The sequence below is a fragment of the Glandiceps talaboti genome, chromosome 10, assembly GCF_964340395.1.
Source record: "Glandiceps talaboti chromosome 10, keGlaTala1.1, whole genome shotgun sequence".
Taxonomy (NCBI): Eukaryota; Metazoa; Hemichordata; class Enteropneusta; family Spengelidae; genus Glandiceps; species Glandiceps talaboti.
The window spans coordinates 7,196,193-7,222,819 of record NC_135558.1 but is presented as its reverse complement, the minus strand read 5'-3'; the positions used below and the strand labels follow the sequence as shown (position 1 = coordinate 7,222,819).

The window sequence follows — 26,627 nt, the reverse complement described above, 5'->3', positions numbered from 1 at the left end:
ACAATCACAATGTGATAACTTTTAAGTTTTAGTGATAAAACATGAGGTGATAACATGTCACAAAATTTGATTGATATATAGTTCTTTTTAGTCAGTTCTTAAAAACAACTGCATTGTGCATAGATATTGTATATTACAATCGATGTCGTACTGTGTTTGAACTATGCTATTGAAATGTGTAACAACAATATAAATCATCTAATAAACTATAATTCATACACATCTACGTGTACTACATGTGTTTTTGGTGGACTCATATCCTTAGATCCCAATAAAGATATCAGGCTGGCACCTGGGAGATTTAGTATCTGAATACATGTTTGTTATGATATTGCTAGGAGCCAATTTTGTCATCTTCTCAGCAATTCAAATCGACTTACGATACAGTATGTATATTTAAAAAAAAAAAAATGGGTTGCAGTCATTTGTGAGAATGAAAAGGTTGTCTTGAAACAAGGGCAGCATTATCCTGAAACTGTCACTTACATTGTACATAATGTAAATACCAACATAAATTACACAATACATGATGTATTGTATGTCTGCTGTCTACATATTTATCTCAGATACATGGTGAAGCTATGATTTGAAATCATTAGTCTACACATAATTTGTGTAATTGATGGAATTTATGAGAACAGATACTTTATTTACTTCATGTTGATGGTGATTTCACTACAAAATTTTCTGTTTTATTTTTCTGTTGTGGAATTTATGCAGTTTGTAAGACAAAGACCGATATAGCTCATATAAACATGTACTTTAGGGTTTGAATTTAACGTTATGATTTGTTGTGGGATTTAGCCAAGTGAACTGTTTCAGCTATTACTGTATTTTTCATCGGTTTAACAGAGGGTCACGTGACTAACACCTCATTAATGTGAAAGTCTAGATGCAATGTTTATACTATGTGTCCTGGACTATTTCTAATTTTGAACCCTGTACTAACACTTTGTCATCAAAACATAAATTTAGAAAGTGTCTCACTTGAGAAGCCAGATCTGGTGAAGGAAGTATGTTAGTCACTGAGAAACAAGTTATTTATAATGAGTGAGTCTGTCTGACCTCAATGATTATATTGATTTCAACACAAGAGTCTGCATGCCCTCTGGCCTTAAACATGACATGGAAGTTTTTTAGGAAGTAATTAAAAAGCTGTGTTATCTTTGTTAGTGAAACTTGGGAAAGATTTACACATGTATCGCATAGTAACTTGTTTTCGTCCTAAACACATCCTTTATTTATGAAATGATAGTGAAATGTCTAGCAACACCGCTATCCTTCTACATAATCCTACTGCTCAGAGCTGACGGGGTTTCGTCCATTCAATTGCACATACATACAAAAATGTACGTACATGCATGCATGCTTGCATGCTATCTGTGCATGTGTTCACCCTTAAATCGCTGGCATGCACCAACTTATTTCAACCAAACCTGGCACAAAGGTAACTACATGTACATACTATGTGAGACTTGCACGGCACTTTTTTTGACCTAATCAAACATGGTCAAATGGTAGCCACATTTGTTGTAAAATTTCGCAAGTTGCATTATAATTTAGGAGGTGTTACACATTGAAACACCATACAAATGCCTACACCCATGTTATCAAAGATGAGCTTGCTTTTAAAACGTTGACCTTTGACCTCTAATCTTGTTCAAGGCCAAATTTGGTTTATCTTCTTAGCATTTATAAATTATAGTGAAACCTTTGATGATATTTCAATCATGACTTAGATTTTTAGTGTGACATCTGTGCATAGGTCACTTGATTTTGTGACCTTGACCTGTATAGTGAAATGGCAGCCATATTTGTTATAAAAAGAAAATGTTGCCTCTTATCACCAAAGTTTGATACACACAGACATCATTCAAGTGTCTATCCCACATTAATTATGGTACATGTAAGCTTGATAATGAGACTTTGACCTTGACAAAGATTTTCAAGTCAAAATAACCAAATTTGTCCACCTATGATAACTCAAAAAGTTGGATACACACAGACTTCATTTAAGTGTCTTTGTTCGTATTATCCAAAATAAGCATGCTTAACATACTTTTACTTTGACCTTCATCTTCAAGGTCAAATAGTAAATTGGTCAATATATGTGGACGTTTCATCTCTAGAGACATCATTGAAACCTGTACACCCATGTTGTTTGAGGTACATGTATGGTTACTATTCAGGCAGACTTTTGACCATAACTAAAATTTTCAAGGTCACACTTAAATTTGCAGAATAACTGCTATACAACAAAGCAGTTGGGGGTTAAGTCTTCTATAAAGATGGCTTGTTTATGTAAATACATACAGAGATACAAAATTGTTCAAAAGCCTTGAACTTGTAGCAAATTACCTTTGTAACTATTTGTATGCAGAGAAAGTGACACTATGTTAATGCCAAGGGTAGCGTTTATCTCAGCAAACAATATTATGCTCTAGGTAGAAAGTGAATTGAGTTGATCGTTGATGCCAATGGCAGCATTTGTTTCAGCAAATGAGATACGCAGAGAAAGTGAATTGTGTTGATCATTGATGTGGCCATCATGCCAAGGGTAGCATTTGTCGTGGGCATTGATATATGCAGAGAAAGTGAACTGTGTTGATGCCAAGGGTAGCGTTTGTCGTGGGCATTGATGTGTGCTGAGAAAGTGAACTGTGTTGATGCCAAGGGTAGCGTTTGTCTTGGCAAATGATATATGCAGAGAAAGTGAATTACGTTTATCATTGATGCCAAGGTACCATTTGTCTCAGTAAATACTGTAGAAAGTGAACTGTGTTGATCATTGATGCGAAGGGTAGCATTTGTCTCGGCAAAAATGCTGTAGAAAGTGAATTGTGTTGATCATTGATGCGAAGGGTAGCATTTGTCTCGGCAAAAATGCTGTAGAAAGTGAATTGTGTTGATCATTGATGCGGCCATGCCAAGGGTAACGTTTGTCTTGGACATTGATATATGCAGAGAAAGTGAATTGTGTTGATCATTGATGCCAAGGGTAGCATTTGTCTCGGCAAATGATATACATTGTATGCAGAGAAAGTCAATTTTTAATGGCCAGGGTAGTGTTCGTCTTGAAGCAAATGATACATACATGTACATGTATATACATATATGCAGAGAAAGTGAATTGTGTGGATAGCCATTGAAGGATAGCATTTGCCTCAAGAAACAATATATACTGTAGATAGAAAGGGAAGTGTGTTGATGCCAAGGATAGTGTTTGTCTGTGCACTCCTTCACATGGTGTTTGCAAATACATCTTGTGTGGTTATCAGATGGTACAATGCTTGCTATGCAGGACACAATGTCAATAAGATAGGAGTAGTAAGTAGGTAAGATGGTGAGATGGTATGAACTTTTAAATGTCAGAGTTGAAGTGTCATGGTTTCCCAATAGGCATTTAAGGGGCAACATCAAAAGTTCAATATAATATATCTAACTTAATTGCTTAAGTTAGGTCCCAGACCCCCCCACCCCCCCATCTAACTTAACTGACCTAAAATTGAAAATCGTTTCAGACTCGTACTGTATACTCCCACTTTCAAACAACGTACCAATATAATACTGAATTATAAATAAAATAGAAAACCATTTTAACTCAGAAAAATACTTTTATTGAAAACCAACAGAACACAACAACACTGAATTTACACGTCAAGTCACATTGATTACTAATACTGGTATGTCTGGTTTCACTTTCTTTTATGAAATGGGAGACATTTCGTGACTGGGTGTAAGCTTAGGCTCATCAGCAACACTTTAATCGGATGATTTTTGTTTAACTGAAAAATACAGGGCCGGTCGGGAAAGTGTAGGAATCGCCTTTGTTAACTCGTTCGACTAAATTGATTGTACAGATAGATTTGATTCATAAAACTTGACAAGATGTTTTGCAAACAGCAGGATACCACTTCCCATTAAAGGCCATTCCAAAGATTAGATCGGATGAAGTAACCATTTTCACTGGAGTAAAGAACTATATGTAGTAACATTGCAATTCAAACTGTAAAACATTTAACTGTCTCTGCAAAACATAGTTTCAACTAGAAATTGTATTTACCAGCTCTCATGCTTTTTAGCCTTCAAGTTGTTTCTGTCGAGTCGTATATATTCGCACGTTTCCGTTGATTTTGACTGTGACATCGCACCACGACAGTGATGAACACGTTGACGCGGCGGCCACGGCTTTCACATGCATGTTCCAACTATCATCTACAAACATCTATAAATCTGTTTGAAATTGCTAAACTATTGCTGAATAATTATTTCAGGCGATCGAACTTTTGATTTTCAGGAAGGATTGAATCAACATCAGTCGAACGATCAACTTGTTGCGAGTGTAGAAATAAACATTCGCAATACCACGCTATCTACGACAATTTAGTCCAAGTTGAGAGGTCACATCAAACATGACATCTCATCGGTAATTTCCGGATTTACATTCGTATTAGTTTCACGTTATAACTTATGGCCTAACTTAGAACCTTCGCGTAGGTGGATTTTGGCAACGTCTTCTCCACATAGTCTATTGAAATCAATTATCGTGAAGGTCCTTTAAAATTTACCGCTACGATTGCACGATCGTCTCTGATCACGTACCCACTGTGACTTCGTTAACTTTCAAACATATTTTTTAACGTATTTCAAAATAGATTGTTTCGACTCGACCTCCTGGGACATGAACTCGGCTAATGACCGTCGATCATTTTTGTATTTGGCATGCCACAACTTCGTTGCGCTTTCCTGTACACCGGCCCGGGATTTGCCCTGTTGTTCTTTGATATTTAACTCCCAAATCTTGTTCGCTAGTTTCTGAAAGTCGTTCGAAGGGCATTTATAAATTGTGTGAGGAGAACATATATGGACCAGAAAATTGTACGGACGAACCCTTCGTGTCTCGACGACGCCAACTGATGACATGTGCGTACGCACACTCTGGATACCCACCTCGTTCCCAAATACCTATTTTGCAGCAAATTTGAAAGCTGAACCGCGTACCGCTGATAAATCGAACCGATTGTACGCAGTTTTTTAGGTAAAAGCAGCCTTGAAATCGTACTAAATTTGCCAAGTATGGCGTTAAATCGTTTTTGACGGTTGAGAAATTATTTTGGCCAAAACCCCCCCACCCCCAAACTAAAGCAATTAAGTTTTTTTGTAAACATCGATCTTTTGACGTCGCCCCTAAATAATGAGATATTTACTAGGGGAAAAATGTAGATGTGAGATCATATTATATTAAAAACATTAACCCAGTTGCTTACAAATGTAAGCCATGTCCTCCATAGTTCAAAGTTGTGATCAACTAGTCTGCAGGTCTGTGTCATTTCTCATGCAAGTTAAGAATACTATCAAAAGAGTAAGTCAAGTACAGTGGACTTGGGGGAAGGGGGGAGGGGGGGGGGGGTTTGCTGGATTATCTTTCAAACATACCTTAAATCATAATTTTAGAGTAATCTCCCTCTTCCTCCACCTCCCTCCTCCTCCTCCTCCTCCCTCCCCCTCCCCACACACAAACCCCTCCACAATATAATGTAATAAAAGTCAGTCTTTGCTTCCTTTCTTTGTATAAGATATTCTGTAATTCTGAAGTTGAATTGTAGATGTTAGTGAATATGTTCCACAAACTTCGCGTAGTACCAAAGTGGCACAACTCCATGTATTTATCACTTACAAAATTCATAGACATTTTGAAAACATGCACATTCAGAATAAATATAGTTAGAATCGTATAAAAATGAAATACATGTACTATAGTCAGGTTGCAACATTCTGTATAACTATTATATATGTACCAGAGATTACTTGCACTGGTGCGCTCGCATACTAGTGGTATTTTCACTGTAGTGCAAATACTGAAAACATAATTGCATACCTGTATGCAAATGATATGCAAATGATGATGCTACCATTTGCTACACACAAAATCGTGTGATCATATGAGTTTCATGGAAATTTGCTGTTTTAGATAAACATATGTAATAATAACAGAACCCCATGCCACGTGAGTACCAGTGTGGGTAGGCAGAGGTATTTGCACTTGTGCTTGCAGTGTTTTCTGCTGCACTTATACTTGCTATGCTCGTGTGAAAGAATGGGTACAGAGAACACTGCAAGCTCTTCTGCAAATCTCCCGAGAATGCCACACTTGCACGCACTCACTATGCTTACAGGTGCTGAGAACACTGCACTCGTGCAAATTCTCCGAGAACGCCACACTTGCACACATGTGTCATGCATTCTGTCATACATGTAGTATTACATTGTACATGTACACATGTATATAGTCATACAGTATAAACTCAGTACATGTACGTGTTAGGATGACAGAAATAACATAATATTAGTGTAAACACATACATATGTATTATTTGTTTATGTGTGCATGTTTATCACATTGAAGGGTCTGAAAAAGTGTTAGTATTATGCATATATTTATTCACTCAGCAATTTTGTACTGCTACATGAGAAGGCACAATTTACATTTATAGAAGTAATACTGTAGTTTCCATCACATACTTTATTCATTACAGTGACAATAGAAATGCTAAGAGGATAAATACATATATGTAATAGTTTGTGTATTTTGTTATATCATATATCAGGTTTTGTACCATATCATAATTCACAGTAACAGTTTCTCTCTGATAAAGCGTCCGGCATGTGTTCCCTGTCACAAAATGAAATCAGAATACATGATTTATGATTACAGGCACTGTGCCTGAGGTCCCTAGCAATCGTGTACATGTAGTATATGATACGTAGAGTAAGGGTTGATAAATATGGAATGCGTAACCGCATTACTCAAGACAGAATTGAATGTATGGGTTTTGAATTTCAGTCAAATTATACAAGTCCACACATACATGTACATAAACACACATGGTTATACAAATTTATGTGTTGAATATTTGTTTTCATACTATTTAGATATTTGGTGGAAACCAAACCCCTCTTTTTGAAACTGGATATTAATTTCCAATGACTTTCACTTGACTTTATCATTTTTGGAGTACACAGTACCATTCATCATTTCATCATTTCCAACTCTCACCCACCCTCTAATGCACAGCAAATAGAGTTAACTATACTAACTAGTAACAGTATTGTATATATCATGATGGTCTCAGTAAAAGAGACACATTTATGTCAACTCTTGGTGGCAGTGAGATAAATTACTCACGGTCAACCCTTGAAGTTGAAATTTAACATGATTGTATGTACATTGTAAGTCAGATAAAACAGATTTACATTTTATACATCAAATTTATCACCATTAGCGTTTGAAGTGGGGCAGTAAAGGATAGATTAACTAAATTGGGCATATTGTAGAGGTCACATGAGGGCATGAAATGATCAAGAATAGTGATAAATATACAGAGATACTTGGCGTATACCCTTGCACAACACCTTCGCCCCTCTTAGCTCATTGAATTCCTCCACAATTTCACCTTAAACCATGTTGTTTTGTTCCGTCCCCAACTTGAGTATATTCATCGGACCATATTTGCAGGGGAGAAATCATGTCCTGTGACCACATAAGGCCTCTCACTCCCTCTTCCATCTGATTGAAATCATGCTTGATATAATACTACATGTATGTACTTCTAGGATTGGATTGACTTGTCAATTTGAAGTTCAGAGTTGTATGACACTCACTATATCAGACCCTATGGAAGTAGAAAATAGAAACATGCAAACTTGTATTAATGTCTGTTTCTAAATTATATCTGCAACTCTGAAGAAAACAGAATCAGATTCAGACAACAAAAAGAACAGTGCATCACTAGCCCAGAGACTTGAACTTGAAGTATTCTCACTATCTGAAGCCTTTGTCTACCATAGTCGTTTGAACGGTACATGTAGGCTGTAGATAGTGAGACAAGACAATTCTCTGGGCTACATGAGAAATACTCAACCTGGAATGATATGTGCCTATCAAAGCACTTAAAGATGTTTTTGCCAGGAATTCAGAAACCATACAAGGGCAGATCAGATGATGGAAGTCTGCTCATTCACTTTCAGCAGTTCTCACAGGAAATTAGGTTGATAAATTGAAGTCATCAACAGTCATCAATTAGTATCATGTCTTGAATAGACACAATGGTGAAGGTCAAACATTAAGTGTTTTTACTGATGTTAATAAGGTATTCATCCATCTCAAGACTTCTAGTAACACAGCTGTAGGATGTTTGGTTTTCATTGTGAATCTCCTGTGTACAAAGTTATCACACTTAAATGTCTACAAATATTACATGGCTTTAGTATTTTCTACTTTAAGTTGATTTATTTTGGGAAGATGCCAGCCTGACTGGGCATTATAAAGATTACATTTTAGTGATGTGAAACTGGTGTGCATTCATTGAAGGTTACTACATTGTACTTCTGAGTTTTTTTATAAAAGGAAAAGACCTGTCAGATGCACTTGTACTTGTGCCTTTGGAACACTTGTACATACATTTATTACTATTAAATATGATTTGGGTTGATAAAATAGCATCTGAGTAACTTTATCAACTTTGAAATATTGTAAAGAAACATGACAGCACTAGACATCTGTTCAGCCATTTTGGGGTATTTCCTGCAAGGGCTCATGGGAAAAGATTGTGATGACATCACAGATACCTAGTCTCTTTGTCTTGATTGTATCATACTATTTGTATTTATCAATCCTAAGGGTCACTCATGACAAATGCCAACACAAGATCCATCCGTACATGTAGAGTGTAAGAATGGTATTCTCAAGTAGAAAATAACATACATTTTATTTGCAGGGTTCTGAAGTTGACAAATGCCCAGAATTTCTAGACTTACATGTGTTCAATGTTATGTGCTGTTTAGATGGCTGTGTCATTTCAAATGTACATGATATAATACTGCTTTGATATCAATCTTTGAAAGCATTGTGAGTAAGACATGGTCAGAATACCAGTATGAGTAATGAACTGCACATACACTGTACATGTAGTCTCACCACAGTGGTGTATCCATCCACAAATTACCTTATAATGATATACTGTAATGCTGAAATTGATTTTGTGGGATTAGATATAAATATTTCTTTGATATTGTTGTAAAAGGTAAACTGTTTCTTTGGAATTTTGTAAAGTGTTGTTTCAAGTAAATCACTAAAACCAATAGTGACTGACACTGACTTGAAGTTATTGGAAGGGCAATGTTATTGGCAGGACAACATTATTGGCAGGTCAACAAAGTATCCATTGAAAAAAAGCTACACATATTCTTTGGTATAACTTAGCACTACATGTACATGTAACTGTTGAAATTAGAATATAAGTTGTATTCAATGTTGTATATGTATACAGATATCCCACTCAAAATACAAATGTATCTATGACTCGTGTATTAAAGTGGAAACATATCTTATAACTATAAGTTACCCTGATACAATAGTAGCAAATTCTGGATGACATGCAGGTATTTCTCAGCCGTTCAAGCTATTCCGTATGTTATAGCCAGGAATCCATATTGTTTGTTCCAACAACAAATGGATAGGTAGTCCATTTGCACAGAAATGGGTGTGGTTTGTCACCTCAACCATAACACATTCATTGATTGATTGATGTGACACACAGCTCATAAAAGACAGCATTTTATTCACATTGAAGTCACAAATAAACAAAGGAAAATCAAAGGTGGATCATATACACACATGTGTCATGTGCACTGAACTAAATAACCATTAATGACATACCTGCCTATCCAATACAAATAAGGGGGCAAAGGTAGAAACCTAGAGTATTATAACATGCATGCAGACTAGTCATGTCTGATACAATGACCTTGATATGAAGTACTTGTATCATCCATGGGTATTGTTGTATATTATAGTGATAAATTCTCTGTGTAACCAGCAGAATACTATCTACCGATACTCGTTTTAAAACACACTATACACCCACACGCCCATGGAGGTAATCTTTATTATGCACCACTCAGTGATTTAGGTACATGTACATTGTGTCTGTAGTACTGTAGTTATGGTTGAATGACCTGATACTTATGTACATCTCTCTAGTGTGCTTGTTTTTTAGGTGGGTAATAAGAGCCAGGGGCACTAAAACATCAAGGGTACATTTCAGGCATGGATTCATGTCCAACAGATAATTAATTAGGGATAGTGATGAGGTCACTTGTTGACAAGTTAGCATTTGCTTGCTGAATCTCCCTGGATGTCGTAAAAAAAATGCAGGGTCAGTGTAGCCTCTCTACTGACTTGATCTGTGACTCTGCTATAGTCGTTCTTATCCATGGATAAAGAGCTATGTATATGTAGTAGAGTCGTGAGTCCAGCAAATGGACAGGTTAGGGTTGGAGTGTGATTGAAAATTTTCAAGTTCAGTCCCAGAGAAAATCACATGTAGAAAAAAGGCATATTAACTTCTTGGTATATTCAAATCTGGTAGCTACATTGTATGGACAGAATCCATCACCAAGATATCCATTTCATAATCCAATGGGAAATGAAAATAGTGGTGTCAGTACTGCACACCATGCATATTTTAGCATAGAACCATATGTTAGCATTGTTAGCCACCTATCTTTCTACTGGTTGATATCATGATCGGTAACAACCCATCATAGCATGAACAGTTCTACACTGACTGCAGTATGGAAATTACATTTACAACGTCCGTTGATTTCTAAAACATCATCATTCATGAACTCTCTGTTGACTATTAGATGGTTTTTTTACAGTGTCAAAGATGTTTGCATTTTCAACATTTTAATATCCACTCTGACATCTCACAGTGTCTGTATTTCCATTTGTATATTACATGTTGGTCTCTGTGCATCTGTATGCAGGTACTATTCATGTTATACAATGTATATGAACATTTACTTCCTCCTGTAGTCAGCCTAGTGGAACGAAAACAGAAAATAAAGCTTTTTCCAGGGGAAATGACTCTACAGAAACTAAACTCTATGAAAATATCTGTATTTCTTAAGTGACATTCCTCTTTAAGTTTCTTTTAATTTAGATAATGTAGGTCATGACAGAAACACTAATATATATATATATATATATATATATATATATATATATATATATATATATATATATATATATATATATATATATATATATATATATATATATATATATATATATATATATATATATGTACAATAACATAATGCAACATTAACATAATACATGCTATGTACATAATAATATCAATTTCTATCCTACTTGTACATGTATACATTGGTACATTAAATTTTAGAGAAAGCTTTGGCAAGTACATGTTGTATTGTACCCAATAGATTACATGTTGTCTGCTTTCAACAAGGATTGGATTTGCCTGGCTTGTAGTGACATTCTAATAGTCTGGATGCTAATAACATGATATCAAGTCTTCTCTAATCTTTAGATTCAATTAAGGATAGCACTAGACTAGTCTAACTGTATATTCAGGCCAAAGAAAAAAAAAATTGTGTGGTTCCGATAACCTGGCCGACTCTAGTTTAAAAGCCTCTGACCCTACACATTTTTTTTAAACATTTAAAACAAAAAGATAAGAAATTCTTGGTCTTCTTGACCTTCATGCACATCTGTTTTCTTTCCCCAGCGATGTCTGTACACTACATATTTCAAACTGTTGCAAAAGGTATATTCTGATCAACATTTTGTTTTTGGGTCGAAGAAATATTTTTCAAAAATAAAAACAATAACATAAAATAAAATAAAATTCCAACCTACCCACCCTATTTTGTGAGGCCATATAATTGGAAACACACACTTCTTTTTCGTCTAGCAGTGTACATGTTATTGAATTTTGGTTAGGTGATATTGCAGTTCAGTGTACTGTGAAAGAATAGTGATGGTGTAGGTAAATTGCCCTGAGGTAATAAAAGCAATGACATTACAGTACATTATGTGTCATTGTTAGTGAATCATTCAGGAATTGACTTGTCAGAAATACAAAATGTACCCAGGCAAAAATAAAATTGTCAGTAACAGTGTTAGATGAAGTATAAATGACATAAAGATAGACAGACAACTCTATGACTCATAGATACAAATTTATCATTTGAATGCAGTGTTAAAACTGTATGTAATTATTGGCCAGTATTTCCAACTCAACATAGTCATGTACATGTAATTATTGGCCAGTATTCCTAACTCAGGGTAGTCATGTACATGTACTTGTACATGTACAAATTACTGACCAATTTTCCACAACTTTGGGTAGTGATGTAATTTTAGATAATTAATCCATGGCTGTAGATAGATCTGTCTGGCTGATAGGAAGTCTCCCACAATGAGATTACACTACAGTCTGAATACAAGAAACATGTCTATCTCATTCTGTGTTTGCAGCAAAGTGAAGGACGTGTATAATAGGACTTCAGTTTTGTGGAATTAGTCTAAGATATGACGTGTGTGTCACCCTATCAGATACTACTGAACAGAGAGAAGCCTGATTAGGATTACGACACTATGAAAATAGAATATATTATTTTAGAATATTCTCATCTTTTGCCAATTTTTTAATGAAATAATAACATAATTTTTTATTGCCATTTGCATAATAATGCATTGGAAATTGGCTTTCTATATTCCTCTACAAAGGTAACTGAAATTGAAAACTAAAGAATGGAAAGAAAACAACAATCGAATATAAAACATTTGAAAGATACAAACACAGAGACAAATAGCATGAAACTGACATGAATGGTAAAAGATCCTAGGACTTAAAATGCAAATTGCAGATGGATAAAAATCCCAACTGATGAAAAAAATTTGCACCATAATTCAGTAGCACAATAGACAGAAAGCCGTTCTCTTATTAGTAATGAATTGGTTGAATTGAGAGTTTAATCAAGGCATAGTCATTGTACAGTGTACATGTATAATACATGGCACTGTTAGTGTTAGCTTCATTAATTTATTATTACTTAAAACTTAATTTTATTGATAATTGAAATTGAAAACTACTAGCCACATTTTAACCTACATAATTTACAATGATTTGAATTCCTGAAATTCAATTCAGAGTCCAATAATTGCATTTGTGTCGTGTGGAGACATAGTAGTTGTAGAAAAAATTATAAAAATATTCCCTACAGTGTTTGCAGACATTTGGTCAGTAAAATGTCAGTCACTCTTGGTATCAGGTTGTTTTTATTCAGGGAGGTTATTAACCCCACAAGTAGGTAGCTCCCAGATTAACTAGATAAAATACAAAATGTAGTGTCTCAAAATGGCCCATGTCCTTCAAATGAAGAATTTCATGCACAGTGTATAATGCATTTCACTAACTTTTTGAGAGATTTGATGGGCTCATACTAGATGTACATGTACATGTATTAATCATAGTTCATTGAGACACAGGTACATTTGTACCAACCATGACTTGAGCTATATTATAGTGTTATATATGAGTCTCACACAAGTTGTATCAAGTCAACACATCCCAGTGCTGACAAAATGTCAGCCAAGATTTGAGATTTTATCACTTAAAATTTTGATGTAACCTAGGAAAGCCACAAAGCCACAATTGTAGCTGTAGTGCACAAAATACACAAGTTGATGAGTGGATTTGCCCTATCCCAATACTGGGGCTCAAATTTTAACTTCTGCATGTACATGTATGTACATATACATGTACATGTATGCATAGTAATCTAATTTTAAGAGTGAACTGTTTCAACTACGTATTGATTTCCATTAGTCTAATAGACTTTATGAGAGTATGGCTTTGGTAGTCTAAATATGATGTTTAATAATATGTATATGTACCCAGGACTACTACAGTGTCAACATATACTGCATATAAAAGTCAGACACATCAATATTCTGTGTATTTGTTAATTGCTATACATCATGTGCCTTTTATACAAAGGGACACAGTAGATGATTTTATCATGTGGTTTTCAGTAATGTCAAGGAAAGGTCAGTCACTGTCTAGTCTGTCGACATCCAGAAGTAAAGATACTTTGTCTGATGTAGAATTCAGAGGAGTAGAACAATATAAGGTGAAATTATGATTAAATGGTAGTATTTTTTCTGTTATACAGTCAAGACTATAATAAGGACAGCCTTCTTAGTTTTTATGTTTCTCATACCCCTGATGACCATTTCTTTTTGAATCCATAAAATGATAAAGATGAGAACATTGATGCCCTCTACAGACAGAGTGAAATTATCATTTATCGCTGAAATTGTGGACTTTTAGTAGTTACACAAATGTTCATACATGTATGTAGTTTCCATTACTTATCATTTGTTAAGACATCCAGACTATTAGAAGTATGATTATGAATTGAAAGCATCGTTAAAATGTACACACATATACTTACTTTCAAATTCTTTAACTGATCCATTTTGAAGTTGTTATGACGAGAAACATAAAAACAAATAGGGTGGCCGTAAGTGAGCCAACAACAATATCAAACAGAGCTAGTTTAGCCAGTTTAATTACAAAATTTAGATGATTACACTTCACATAGATGACTTCTAGGATAGCTTTGTGAGGGTTTGATAGATTTATGTAAGTAATAGCCATGAATCAAATTCTCCTTTTACTTTTATTGCATGACACTTTTTCTCTAACCTGCTATAAATCATTTCAGTTCCATTTGCTAGTAAGAATGAGGTTTCTCAGTAAGGCTAAGGGTACTTGAGATAAAATGAAATGTTGGATAAGTAGAAATGGAAAACAGTGATATGTGTATATGCACATGGCCTAAGGGTTATGATATACATTGTGTGATGGGTTAGGGAAGAGGTCCATTTCAAGTTGCCGGTACCGCGGGCGGTTCCCGCGGGAAACACACCTTTACCGCGGTAACAGCGGTACCAGGTTCAGCTGTCAGTAATGAGCTTGTATGTACACGGGAAACCGACGTTACCGGGACCACTACATTATCTCCATAGTCTTTTGTGTGGCATGTCCTTTGATTATTCCGACAACACCTAAATTCATTATTCATGAGAGAACAATAGATCGCAAACATGTCGCACACGATACTATTCGGAGATGTTTTGCAGGTCCAATGATTTGTCGCATGTTTTTTTTTTCTGAATTCAGTAGACCACCGAACTCAATGGGGACATGGGTGACGTTCAGACACTGAGATTGATGTTCAAAACTGACACAACTTAAACAGGTACCGACATGAACCCTCACGTCACAGTATCGATAAATGATTAAAATAATAATGCCCACTCGCCAAATCGTAAAATGCGAATAAAATCTGCAATTTGCAAGAAGATTTTGGACTCAATTAGTCAAACTTGCGAGGACACTTCTGCGACACCAGAAAGTCTATAAGCAATGGCGCGGCGTGTTCATCGACATGAAAATGTGGCGATCAGATCTGTTCACACTAGTAGCTACGTCATGATTACTTCAAGGTCGGTCAGAGGTCATGTTACGTTCCCCTTGCCATGTGCGCTTGGTAAAAGAAATGAAAACTGCCCTTATAATAAAACGTAACTGCTTTACTTTAGGTTGTAAATACTTCAGAAAGGAATATCTGAAAAATCATGAGGTTACACGAGACCAAATCGTCGCGGCCATGGCCACCCGAAGACTTTGTGTATGAAATAGTTGCACATTTCGACTGACATATTTTTGTACATGCCTTTTTTTCTACTCGCGTGTACATGTACATCATTTGTGTCTAATACTGTTTTATTGTCATAACTATTTGATTTCGGTCACACCTCTCAACTAAAGACTAATTGTTGTCACCATAGACTGGACAATTAATAAGTCGTTTACAACCTCTTACTACATTTTAATACGGAGGGTTTAATTATATGAGTATGTGGTCCGTTTCACACTATGTTGATAGGCACACTCAAATAATACATTATATCAATTAACACGCGGCATTCACCTTGATGCACCTTTTTTATTGCCCTATGCCGCCCAATATTTTTTTGTACCAAACGTCGATGGGGATGGTTTTAATAACGATATGAAAACGTAGTGTCGTATCGACTGGTATTCTTCGCGCATGTCTTTTTTTGTACTCGCTTGACAATGTGCATGTACATCATTTGTTTCTAAAACTTTTTTTATCGTCATAACTATTTGATTTCGGTCACACTTCTCAACTAAAGACTAATTGTTGTCACCATAGACTGTCGTATTTTTAACAAAGCCTGCTGTTCCACTATTCGATCACACTGCATGCACGCTGCGATCGAAGAATAAAAGCAGTTGTGTCTGACTTTTCGTCACAAATTGATTTATGTTCCAATAAACTTGATTCGTATGGCAATGTTTATTCTTGACTCGAAATCGTCTGATGGTTTTTAACGCACGTCGCAGTTAACCAATTGTAACATTACTTGCAGTGAATTTATACGATCATATAAAACGAGCATATTTTTACCCCTACCATAAACGTTTGGCTTTAATATACACATCTATGTTATCTTTATTATCGCCATTTTATTGTATTCTCATAGAACCATAGACAGTAACTTTTTACTGTCTAAAACCTCTTTGTATTGACGGAAGAAACCGAGGTTCCCGCGGGACCGACCAGAAACAACGATCTGATTAATATTCAGGTACCCCATTCACACTGAATTCATTATGCCATGTCAAGCGGTAATGAGTTTCTCATGAATATGCACGGTAACAAAGCGGTAAAACCGCCGGCGGTACGGGAGGGTTTGGATTCCCGCGGGAACCGCCTGCGGTACCGGCAACTTGAAATGGACTTCTTCCCTTACATGTATACATTTTTTGTATGTATCTGATACTGTATGGCTGTATGTGTACCATAAGAAGGGACGATCGCACAATGTCACACAAGCTGAACAAGCGAACCTTGTTCATTTAGGGGGAGAAGGTGTCTGGCGTCAGTGTGATTGCTGAACTTCATTTTCGCACTTCTAATCAAGTTTTGAAAACTTTCACGCCTTCAATTATAACAGTTTCTGTATTTACTACTGAGATGTTGATAAGTTGATTAAAATTTACTTCTAATGTGAGATACATGTACAGTGCTTGGTTTACGGTAGTGTTTTGTTTACCATCATCTCAGTAAGCCGGTTCATGAGGTTGGAACTTCATCATGTTTTTATATTGCATTGATAGGAATGGACAGGTGTGATCTCTACAATTTTCATCATGATTCACATATATCAACGTGAAACGTGTGATGTCGCACTTGTGAATGTTTTTTGTTTTTTTTTGGTTTTGTTTTTGTTTTGTTTTTGTTTTGTTTTGTTTTGTTTGTTTGTTTTTTTGGGAGGGGGGGGGGGCTTGTCCTAAATGAACGATGTTCGCTTATACAATTTTACGAGTACAATGTACAAGCATAATTTATCTCAATGTTTTGTTATTGATTTAATAAAATTTCAATGTGGTTCTTTTGTTTTCTTCCTGTTTCAGGTGATTCTGATGTAACTTCTCCCGAAGGAAATGGAGTTAAAAGTGAACCTTTTCATCCAATCAACAGCAGAATAGCAGCTTTGAAAAAACAAATAACAATTGAAATGAAAGTGAAACAGGGTGCTGAAAACATGCTACATATGTACTCATCTGGGTCGTCTAAAGACCGCAAACTATTAGCTGAAGCACAGCAAATGATGGACGATAGCAAAACCAAAATTGAAATCATTAGAATGCAGATATTGAAAGCTGAACAAGCATTAGCACTGGGAGAAGGTGCAGCTGCTACAGAAGACTCATCAGGTACGTTTGCATGTTGTCTTTCTGTTGGATTCATCTCAGAGTTAATTATCACTTCAAGTTCAGAGGTCATCCAGTATACATGTCTGAAATACATATGAAAGTCAGGCACATCAATAGTCTGTGTATTTTTTGATTGCTATACTATACATCATGTGCCTTTTCTACATTGGGACACAGTAGATGATTTTATCATGTGGTTTTCAGTAATGTCAAGGAAAGGTCAGTCACTGTCTAGTTTGTCTATATCCAGAAGTGTAGAGGCTTTGTCTGATGTAGAATTCAATTGAGTAGAACAATATGAAGTGAAAGCAAGATTAAATGTTGGTATAATCCATGCATATTATTAAGCAGGTTACATAGTGTTTCATTTGAGTTGTCCACGCCAGTGTGCCTTCAAGTGATAGCCAAATTTTGTTGTTGTGGGTCAAAATGAGAAAAACTGGGTTTTCTTGTGAGTCACTACATAGTATGAGATAGGGGAACACCAAATTTCGGTGCTTCACTAGAAATTGTGTGCATCAGTTGGGCGTCAAATTGACTTTGAGGGCATGCTGGTCCACTACCACACATATCAGTGTTGTTTTGAAAGTGATTTTGTCTGTCTGTCTGTCTGTCTGTGAACCTTGAACTGTAAAAACAGAGTGAGAGGATGAATTGTGCAAATAACTCTGAGGGCGCTGTTCCATAAGTGACCCTCTGAATATCACATACATATCACATTGTCCATGAGCTTGATAAAAGACAAAACTAGTAGTCCAGCTAGAAACTATCAAGCCTCTTGAAAACAAATGATTTCAAATACACCACATAGATGAGCAAGGCAATTCTATGTTTAAAGTTACATGTAAGTACATTTGTACAACTTGCTGTGCACCATTCCACATATTGTAACCATTGACTAGCATACTGACACCTGTGTATATATCAATGCCAAGTCACGTAATTATTCCAGTCAGTGCATTCAGTTAGATTACAAAATGTATCACTGGCCACTTTACTGTGGAACATTAAATTTTGCAGTTGTTATAAATGGGGATTATGTCACAATATGCTCTCAGAGTTGACCTAATACATGTAATATTCTAGTAGATGGAAATCTGTATAATGTTACATAATGTTACATAGATCTGTCTGAGAATACCAGGAAAGTCATTTGGTCTGAATTATGATATAAGGAAATGTCAATACATTAAGTCATTTTGACGCCACAATATTAACGACCCATATTTCATAAATTATTTTTATATCGTAGCTTTATAAAGTGTCAGTGAAATATCATCCATAATGATTGCAGCTTTTATATTTTTTTTAGCAGCAGATACAGTCACTCTGTTTGCTTATGTGTTAGGTCTGACTGAATATGTATTATGAGTAAACTTCCTACTTGTAAGGGTACTTTGTAGACAAAACTTAATCTGTTATTCAAAGAAAGCTCTCAACAAGTTGCTGGAAACTTAAAACTAGTTCAGTATGTGTTCAGTGTAGTAAGTGTTGTCAGGATTCCAATCTGAAAACATAGAGACAGCATGCTGAAAGTATTGAATATATACATGTACATTGTAGCATACTGAGTGCACAGTGATGACACCAACCAATAGATGTAGGGCAGAGATTTGACCTGAATCATGTATTTCTGTCTTACAGGGGTCAAAAGGCAATCATCGGAGGTTCCACTCAACCCCCTTGAGTTTAGGATTGAAGAACTCCGGCATCATATAAAGATAGAGACAGCAGTTGTGGAAGGCTGTAAGAATGTTCTGAAAATGTTACAACTTAGTAAACTCGCAGATAAAAAAGCTCTCAATGAGGTAAGATATAGTATGCTAGTTGAAACCACAGACATTGATACCACATATACATAGCAACACTAGTTGGACTATCATATGTATTATATGCATAAATATGTGTGTAGTGATTGCAATGCAAGACACTCAGTAGAAGCAGATTAATGTTACAGAATGTAATCTTAGATTCATAACAAAATAGCCACCTTTATATAGTGCAGTCAAGTATATTATGTCAAATGGCAAGCCGTAAGAAGAGTAGCCCAGAGAATTTTTGTGGTTGCACTGTCTCAGGCTTACTTTTCAACTTGATATCAGTGGTTTGAAAGATGGGCCTGAGACAGTGAGACCATGTCATTGGGCTGTCAGAACAGTAAATCCACTACAAGCCAAACTTTGCATACTTTACACACTCTGAAATGTTGGGAAGTCAGTCAGGTATCTTTGTTGGCAAATTTCAATCTGATGTTTCCCATAAGGAAATGAGTGAAACACAAGAAAACATGGATGGAAGGAAGTACTGTATACATGTAGTATAGTTTACCTTCCTGTGGAAATGTAACAGTATACAAAACCCTTAACACTATTAATTACTATTTAATATGTACTTTAAATATACAATGTTTGCTATTTGTCATATACAGTTTCAACATAGTTGCCAACTTCCTGAACCAATAACCATTACAATGAATCCTATTAACAGTTGTATTAAACCTAAAAAATGAAACTTTATAAACAGTGGAATCATGATCGGTTTTATAATATTCAAATTTCTTGAGGCCTTGCTAATTGTCATGCTGTACAGCAAGCATGTTTACTATTTGCTTAGTGTACCCCTCCCCTACCCCAGGTCATTTTCTGCAAGGGAAGTTATAGTGATGTGTGTGTGCGTGCATGTGTGTGTGTGCGTGCACGCACGTGTGTGTGTGTGTGTGTGTGTGTGCGTGCGTGTGCATATGTGTGTGCGTGTGCGTGCATATGTGTACGTACGTACGTACGTACGTACGTACGTACGTGTGGCTGTCTGTCTGCCTGTGTATCTGTGTCATCATTTCTCAAAAATGACTCAATTCAAAATAAAATTCGGTACATATTCTTTAGGATAATGGCTAGAAGTGATTAGGTTTTGGTAAACATTCGATGAATATTAATGATATATTTTTATGAAATAATTATTTTCAGTAATTAGGCAGTATCTCAATAGTGCATACATCAAATTATTTCATGGCATTGTATAAATACATTAATGTGAACAGGACATGCATGTCCAATAAAACTTGTTAATGTAACCTTTAACATGACTCATTTGCATAAATAATGGTTTTCGGTAATTGGGCAATATCTTAAGTAAAACAGACTCCAAACTTTATATAATTTGGTATAATTAATTTGCCACAGAAGAGATATATTATGTATGATAGCTATAGCTTAGAATTTTGTATTCCAACATTTAATGTGTGTAGGAGCAAAAATATGAAGGTTTTGCCCATAAGTTTACATCTGGTCTTGGTTCTAATATTAAAGATATTGCAATCAAGTAATAATATGTTCGTGTACCACGACCAAGGGTTCTTATTATTTATGAGTAACGTCTGTCGACCTGAAGAGGTGAAATGTTACTCATAAGTAATGAGAATCTTTGGTCGTGGTACATGAATGTATTATTACTGTTATGAAAGATAATTACAATCTATCTATAGTATAGATATGAAAGCTATGTTTTCCGTTTATATAATTTTTTTTTGACGCATATTGAACTCTTTGACTGTTGTTGAATTTATTTATTAGCAATATTTACTTGTTGTCAAGTGCCAAGAATGCTTCGCAAAGAGAAATTAGTTGATTGGCTGTGTAGCATGATACTTCATAAGTAAAGAAAAAATGTCACATTCTTAAGTATATCCCATTACATTATCTATAAATTCTTAAGAATGTAAGTTGTGAAGCACAGTTACAAGTAAACTTGTGTTGATGACTGATATGTGTTTACCAGAGAAACAAAATACCGTGAGATTAGACATGGTTTTTGAGTTACTACATTGGGATTGTTATTTCTAGGCAAGATCAGATGAAAGACATTGTAAATATCGGCTGTCAATATATGCATAGTCAGCATTGTAGGGAAAAACATTTTCATGATGTCTCTGTTAGTAACCAAGTTAATGTCATAGTTGGGATTATCTAGGCTTGTATTCACTCATTGCACAATGTAGTTATTAAAAATAGTCGATCGATATTCCATCAACATTGTATGTACATATGTACACAAGACAAGTGACCTGCCCTGACCTCTGCACTTTATCTTCAGTAGTGATATATTGGTAGAGTTACTGTATATAATAATAAATAATAATAATAAACTTTATTTAGACTCAATAGCCTCATAGGTAACCGTAAATGCCTTTTTCGCGAGGGTTGAGAACATTAACATATGCCCATTTTGTTAGTAACTGGAACTGGTGTGAAGCTGCAGTTCAAAGGTTCAGCAGTGCTATAGGTATGCCAGTTGCCAGCCTGTATGTGTAAATGACTTATAACATGCATCAGAAATTACCCTGAAGAGCCTAGAAATATTTGATGGAAAATCATTCTTTTGGACATATTAAACTTGTATATCACAAAACCAGACCCTTTTCTTTTTCGCAAACCCTCAACTAGACAACAAGAGATCTATCCCCATCAAGTCCTAAGGCAATTGTCCCAGCAGTGTTTGACTTTGCTTCATTTCTCTGTCTGTATCATACTTAAAATTTCCATCATTGAATGTAATAAATAAATAAATAATCTGACAAACATTTATTTCTACATAGGACTTATCATTGCTAAATTGATGCAAGATCACAATTACAAGTCTTATATCAGTACACATCATTGCTACTAGCTACCACATGAGGGCGCCAGCTTTGATGATTAAGTTGTCATTCATTATATGTACTAGTATATGTTATATAACACAATACAGTTACATTTGCCATAGTCAACTGTCAGCAAGTTCACGGTTCCTAATTCTCTGTACATACACAAACTATTGACAAAGACCTTATACAAATTTGATGCACATGGGAACGAACCCCCTCTGTCCGGAAACCTGGAGAAAACACTACACCTATTTTTACTTTCTCCGTGCATACACAAATCCGTCATGTTTCTCTTTATCTGTTACTTACAGGCACAAAGTAAACTTTCAGAATCTTCTCAGAAGTTAGATCTCCTTAGGCTTTCCTTAGAAAGAAGAATAGATGAATTGGTACCCAACTCACCTATGGTGTATGAACTCAAAGCAGAATTGGCTGGTAGTGCTCATGTAAGTATATTACATGTAGTGATGTAATAATGATTATTACATATGTACCAGAGATTATTTACACATTGCACCGATTCCGTTTTCACACTATTTTGACCCAAATATTGTTTCCACTATATAAGGGATAGTAATAGCACAATGTCACACACACAAGCTCAGTAAACAAACTTCGTTCATTTAGGGGAGGGGTCTTGCATCAGTGCAATTTGCAGAACTTCATTTTCGCATTGCTAACCATATGTTGAAAACCTTCAAGCCTTCAAGGAGATTCTGTATTTACTACTGAGATGTCTGATAAGTTACTGATAATGTGATATACCAGTGCTGGGTTTCTGGTTTGTATTTTAATATGTTTACCATGTTTTTATATTATATCGATTGTAGTTGTTTGACCGCTACAATTTATAGTTGTCGCACTTGTGTACGTTTGTTATGGGGAGGAGGTTTTGGCCTAAGAGAACGAAGTTCATTTATTGAGCTTGTGTGACATAGTGCAATCGCCCCTAAGCTGAAATTAATTGCAAATCAAAATACAGTGGATGTTATTATGTGGGGAGAATTGTTGCATGAATGACATACATTTCAATACTGATGACATATTCAACAAATGTTTTGTTTACTAACAAGCTGTCTACAACTTGTTTGACTACACAGGCCCAAATGCCATACAGTAAGCTACCCAAACCAGCTGCATTAACAGGTAGACTAGAAGTACGTGTCATGGGCTGCCAAGATCTACTAGACAACGTTCCTGGAAGGACAAGAGGTCATTCCTACCACCCAGCTGCCAGTCCTCCAGAGAGCAAAGGCTTACTGAAAGGCAAACCAAGTTTTCATGGAAAAAATAGTAGTAAATCTTATAGTATTAAACAAGACGACATTTCAAGTAAGTTGAATTTTTTTCGCCTGTTTTCAAGCAAACATGGCACAAATGTGAGATGCAGAGAAAGCTTATTTGTGACAGTATATACTGTAAAGCACCAGTGAGCATCACTTGATACCAGGTCCATATAAGTCTATTTATCATTATTATCATATTTGACCTTGACCTTGACCTTTAGGGTTGCATTTATTTCATCCATTAGTCACACTAGGACAGAAATTAAGTATTTGAAATCTATGTCTTCTATGAATACTTGTTTTAGATCATGTTGTTCAGACTCACAGAATTGTTTTAGCTACGTTTTGATAAGTGGTTCATATTTTGCTGTGTTTACATGTGGTGTACCCTCTTTTGAAACTTCTATCAAAAATGATGGATAACTAGAATATGGCATATTCTTTTCCCAAGAAAAATGAAAATGACGACTCAATAATTGTTTGCCATGTATGATGTAGGCTTGACAAAAAAATATGTTACAATACATGTATTTTGATGTAATATCAATTGACTGACAGTCTCCAGCATTGTTGGCTAACACTTATATTCCTGACATTACAATGTATCTAATATCAAATTCTGTACACGTTTTATTTCCCACCTTGCTTTCCAGATGAAATTAGTGGAATTTTGAAATTAGACAATATTCAAGTTGGTCAAACGTCGTGGAAACCCATCAGTAACCAGTCTTGGGATCAGAGATTTAGTATAGAATTAGAAAAGGTGAGTACCTGTCAAGACAAGGATTTTATAAACTTGCATTGCTGTTGTACAACTGGAAATCTCTTAAAAAAACTAAGCAGGAAAGAGGCAAGAGTATCAATGCTTTACAAAAATGTCCACAGGAACAGTTGCTATCAACAAAAACTAGTGTCTTATATCTTTATCAAGATATACCAGACATATGTATGTAGTAAAAATGACTAAATTCCACCATTTTGAGACAGATTGTAGCAAATATTCCTTTTCTCTGAAAACTATCATACACTGGAATAACTTGTCACTGTAATAGCACAATCTCTTGATGCTTTCAAGTATCAACTGGCAACATTTTCCAACTGAACATAACATGAATGTATATTTATCATTGTCTGTCTGTCTGTCTGTCTGTCTGCCTGCCTGCCTGTCTGTCTGTCTGTCTGTCAGTCTATTTACGTATTTATTTGTTTATTTATATATTTATTTATTTATTTACTTAAGCTATGTTTGCTGTATGTGCATTATCATGTATCAGTTCACACACACTAGCAAAAAATCTTTAATATGTTGACGGCTGGTTATGGTAGAAGAAAAAAGTGTGTTTGTTCTATACTGAAATGTCGTGTTTGTTTGTTTGTTTCTTAGTCTAGGGAATTAGAAATTGCTGTATATTATAAAGATTGGAGGTCGTTAGCTGCATTGAAATACCTTCGTTTAGAGGACTTCCTAGACAATCAACGACACGGGATGTGTCTAGCAATGGAACCACAAGGAATGCTCTTTGTTGAGGTACATATTGATTAATTGATTAATTTTTTAGTAAGGATGCTGACATATGTACACCCAATTCTTGGTACCTACAATATCATTTTACTGCATGATAGATGGTCAAAATAGAGGAAGGAGATTGATTTATTCTCATGCATGCTTATACTAATGCACATGGAGCAGAAGTTATGGTGTCGACCAAGAAATTAAATGTTCATTATTTTATGACGCGCGTAGGCAGTAATATTCTATTTCAGGTACTGAGAATTACTGTTACATGTGTGCTGAGTGAATCACATTCGCATTATTCAAATGACAAAAGATGTTAACATTAACATCTGATACAAAATACATGCCAGGAAAAGTAGATCTAACAAATACCTCACAAATTTCGTAGTCAGATTAAAGATATGTCATGCTGCTTGTGTGTCTAGCAATGATACACAAATTGATACTGTTTATTCAAGTACCTTGTCAAGCTGTCTCTTTATAATAAACTTAAGAATCTGTTGATAGAAATATCCTTCAAATCCTACATTTCTACATTTCAATTCTCATCAGCGTGTTCTAACTTTCTTTCTCTGTTTGTGTATTCTAGATTACATTCCTCAATCCCACAATAGAAAGAAAACCGAAGCTCCAAAGGCAAAGAAAGATTTTCCCAAAGCATAAAGGTGAGGTGTTCACTTAGAGTAAACTTAAAATTATGTTCGGTTAAAAGCAATTTTTAGCCGAAATAAATAACGACAACTTACAGTGCATTGTTTAATGAGAGACTTATTAGGGCACTGTTGTTACAATGATCAAGACAACTTATGTGTGTAGTCAATTTTACTATTTGTATAACTAACAGATTCAACTATTAATGGTATTACATGAAACTATGCTTTTAATGCAGAGATGTAAGTAAAGCCCAAGTGTGGAAGATACTTAGAATGTGGTGAAGGCTTCACTCTGATGAGACACTTCCCAAATGTGCCTTAGTGTTAGTTCAATATATACCTAAACATCTGGCTCCTCCACCAAGCCGTGAAAGTACAATGAAATTACAAACAAGAATTGTCAGTGTTTTCTACATTTTGTGTGCTTGGATATGTTCCCAGTGTTTTCAGCATATCTTTTCTCTTCCTACCCCCTGCTGTATAAGATATGTCTCTCACTTTGTTTGTGGTTTCTTACACAGGTAAAAATTTTCTGCGTGCAGGACAGATGAATATAAATGTAGCAACATGGGGTAGACTTATGAAACGTGCTATAGCTGCCACTGTGTCAACACCAGCACCCCTCACTCCTCACAGCCAAGCAAGCTCAGAGCCACCTCCACTGCCAAAATCAAGCCCACCTGTACAGAAATTAGAATATAGTGAAGAAAGTTCCCAAGATGTATTGGGTGCAGGAAAACTACCAGATGATATGGTAGTTGAAGATTTAGAACATTCACCAGTGTCGGAGAATGAAGTACAAGTAAGTACACTTTGGGATATTGTCAGAGATGGAAATAG

The 26,627-nt window shown here is 35.5% G+C and overlaps 1 protein-coding gene across 1 annotated transcript in view; it reads left to right on the top strand.

Annotated features, from left to right (window-relative positions):
- LOC144441469 (serine/threonine-protein kinase N2-like) overlaps positions 1 to 26,627 on the top strand; it is a 47,670-nt gene that overhangs the window by 8,018 nt on the left and 13,025 nt on the right. The window contains exons 3-10 of the mRNA XM_078131047.1: positions 17,388 to 17,690; positions 19,335 to 19,498; positions 22,644 to 22,778; positions 23,433 to 23,664; positions 24,272 to 24,381; positions 25,003 to 25,146; positions 25,724 to 25,799; positions 26,309 to 26,589. Of these exons, the coding sequence (XP_077987173.1) occupies positions 17,388 to 17,690; positions 19,335 to 19,498; positions 22,644 to 22,778; positions 23,433 to 23,664; positions 24,272 to 24,381; positions 25,003 to 25,146; positions 25,724 to 25,799; positions 26,309 to 26,589 (1,445 nt within the window). The remainder of the gene's footprint in view (positions 1 to 17,387; positions 17,691 to 19,334; positions 19,499 to 22,643; positions 22,779 to 23,432; positions 23,665 to 24,271; positions 24,382 to 25,002; positions 25,147 to 25,723; positions 25,800 to 26,308; positions 26,590 to 26,627) is intronic.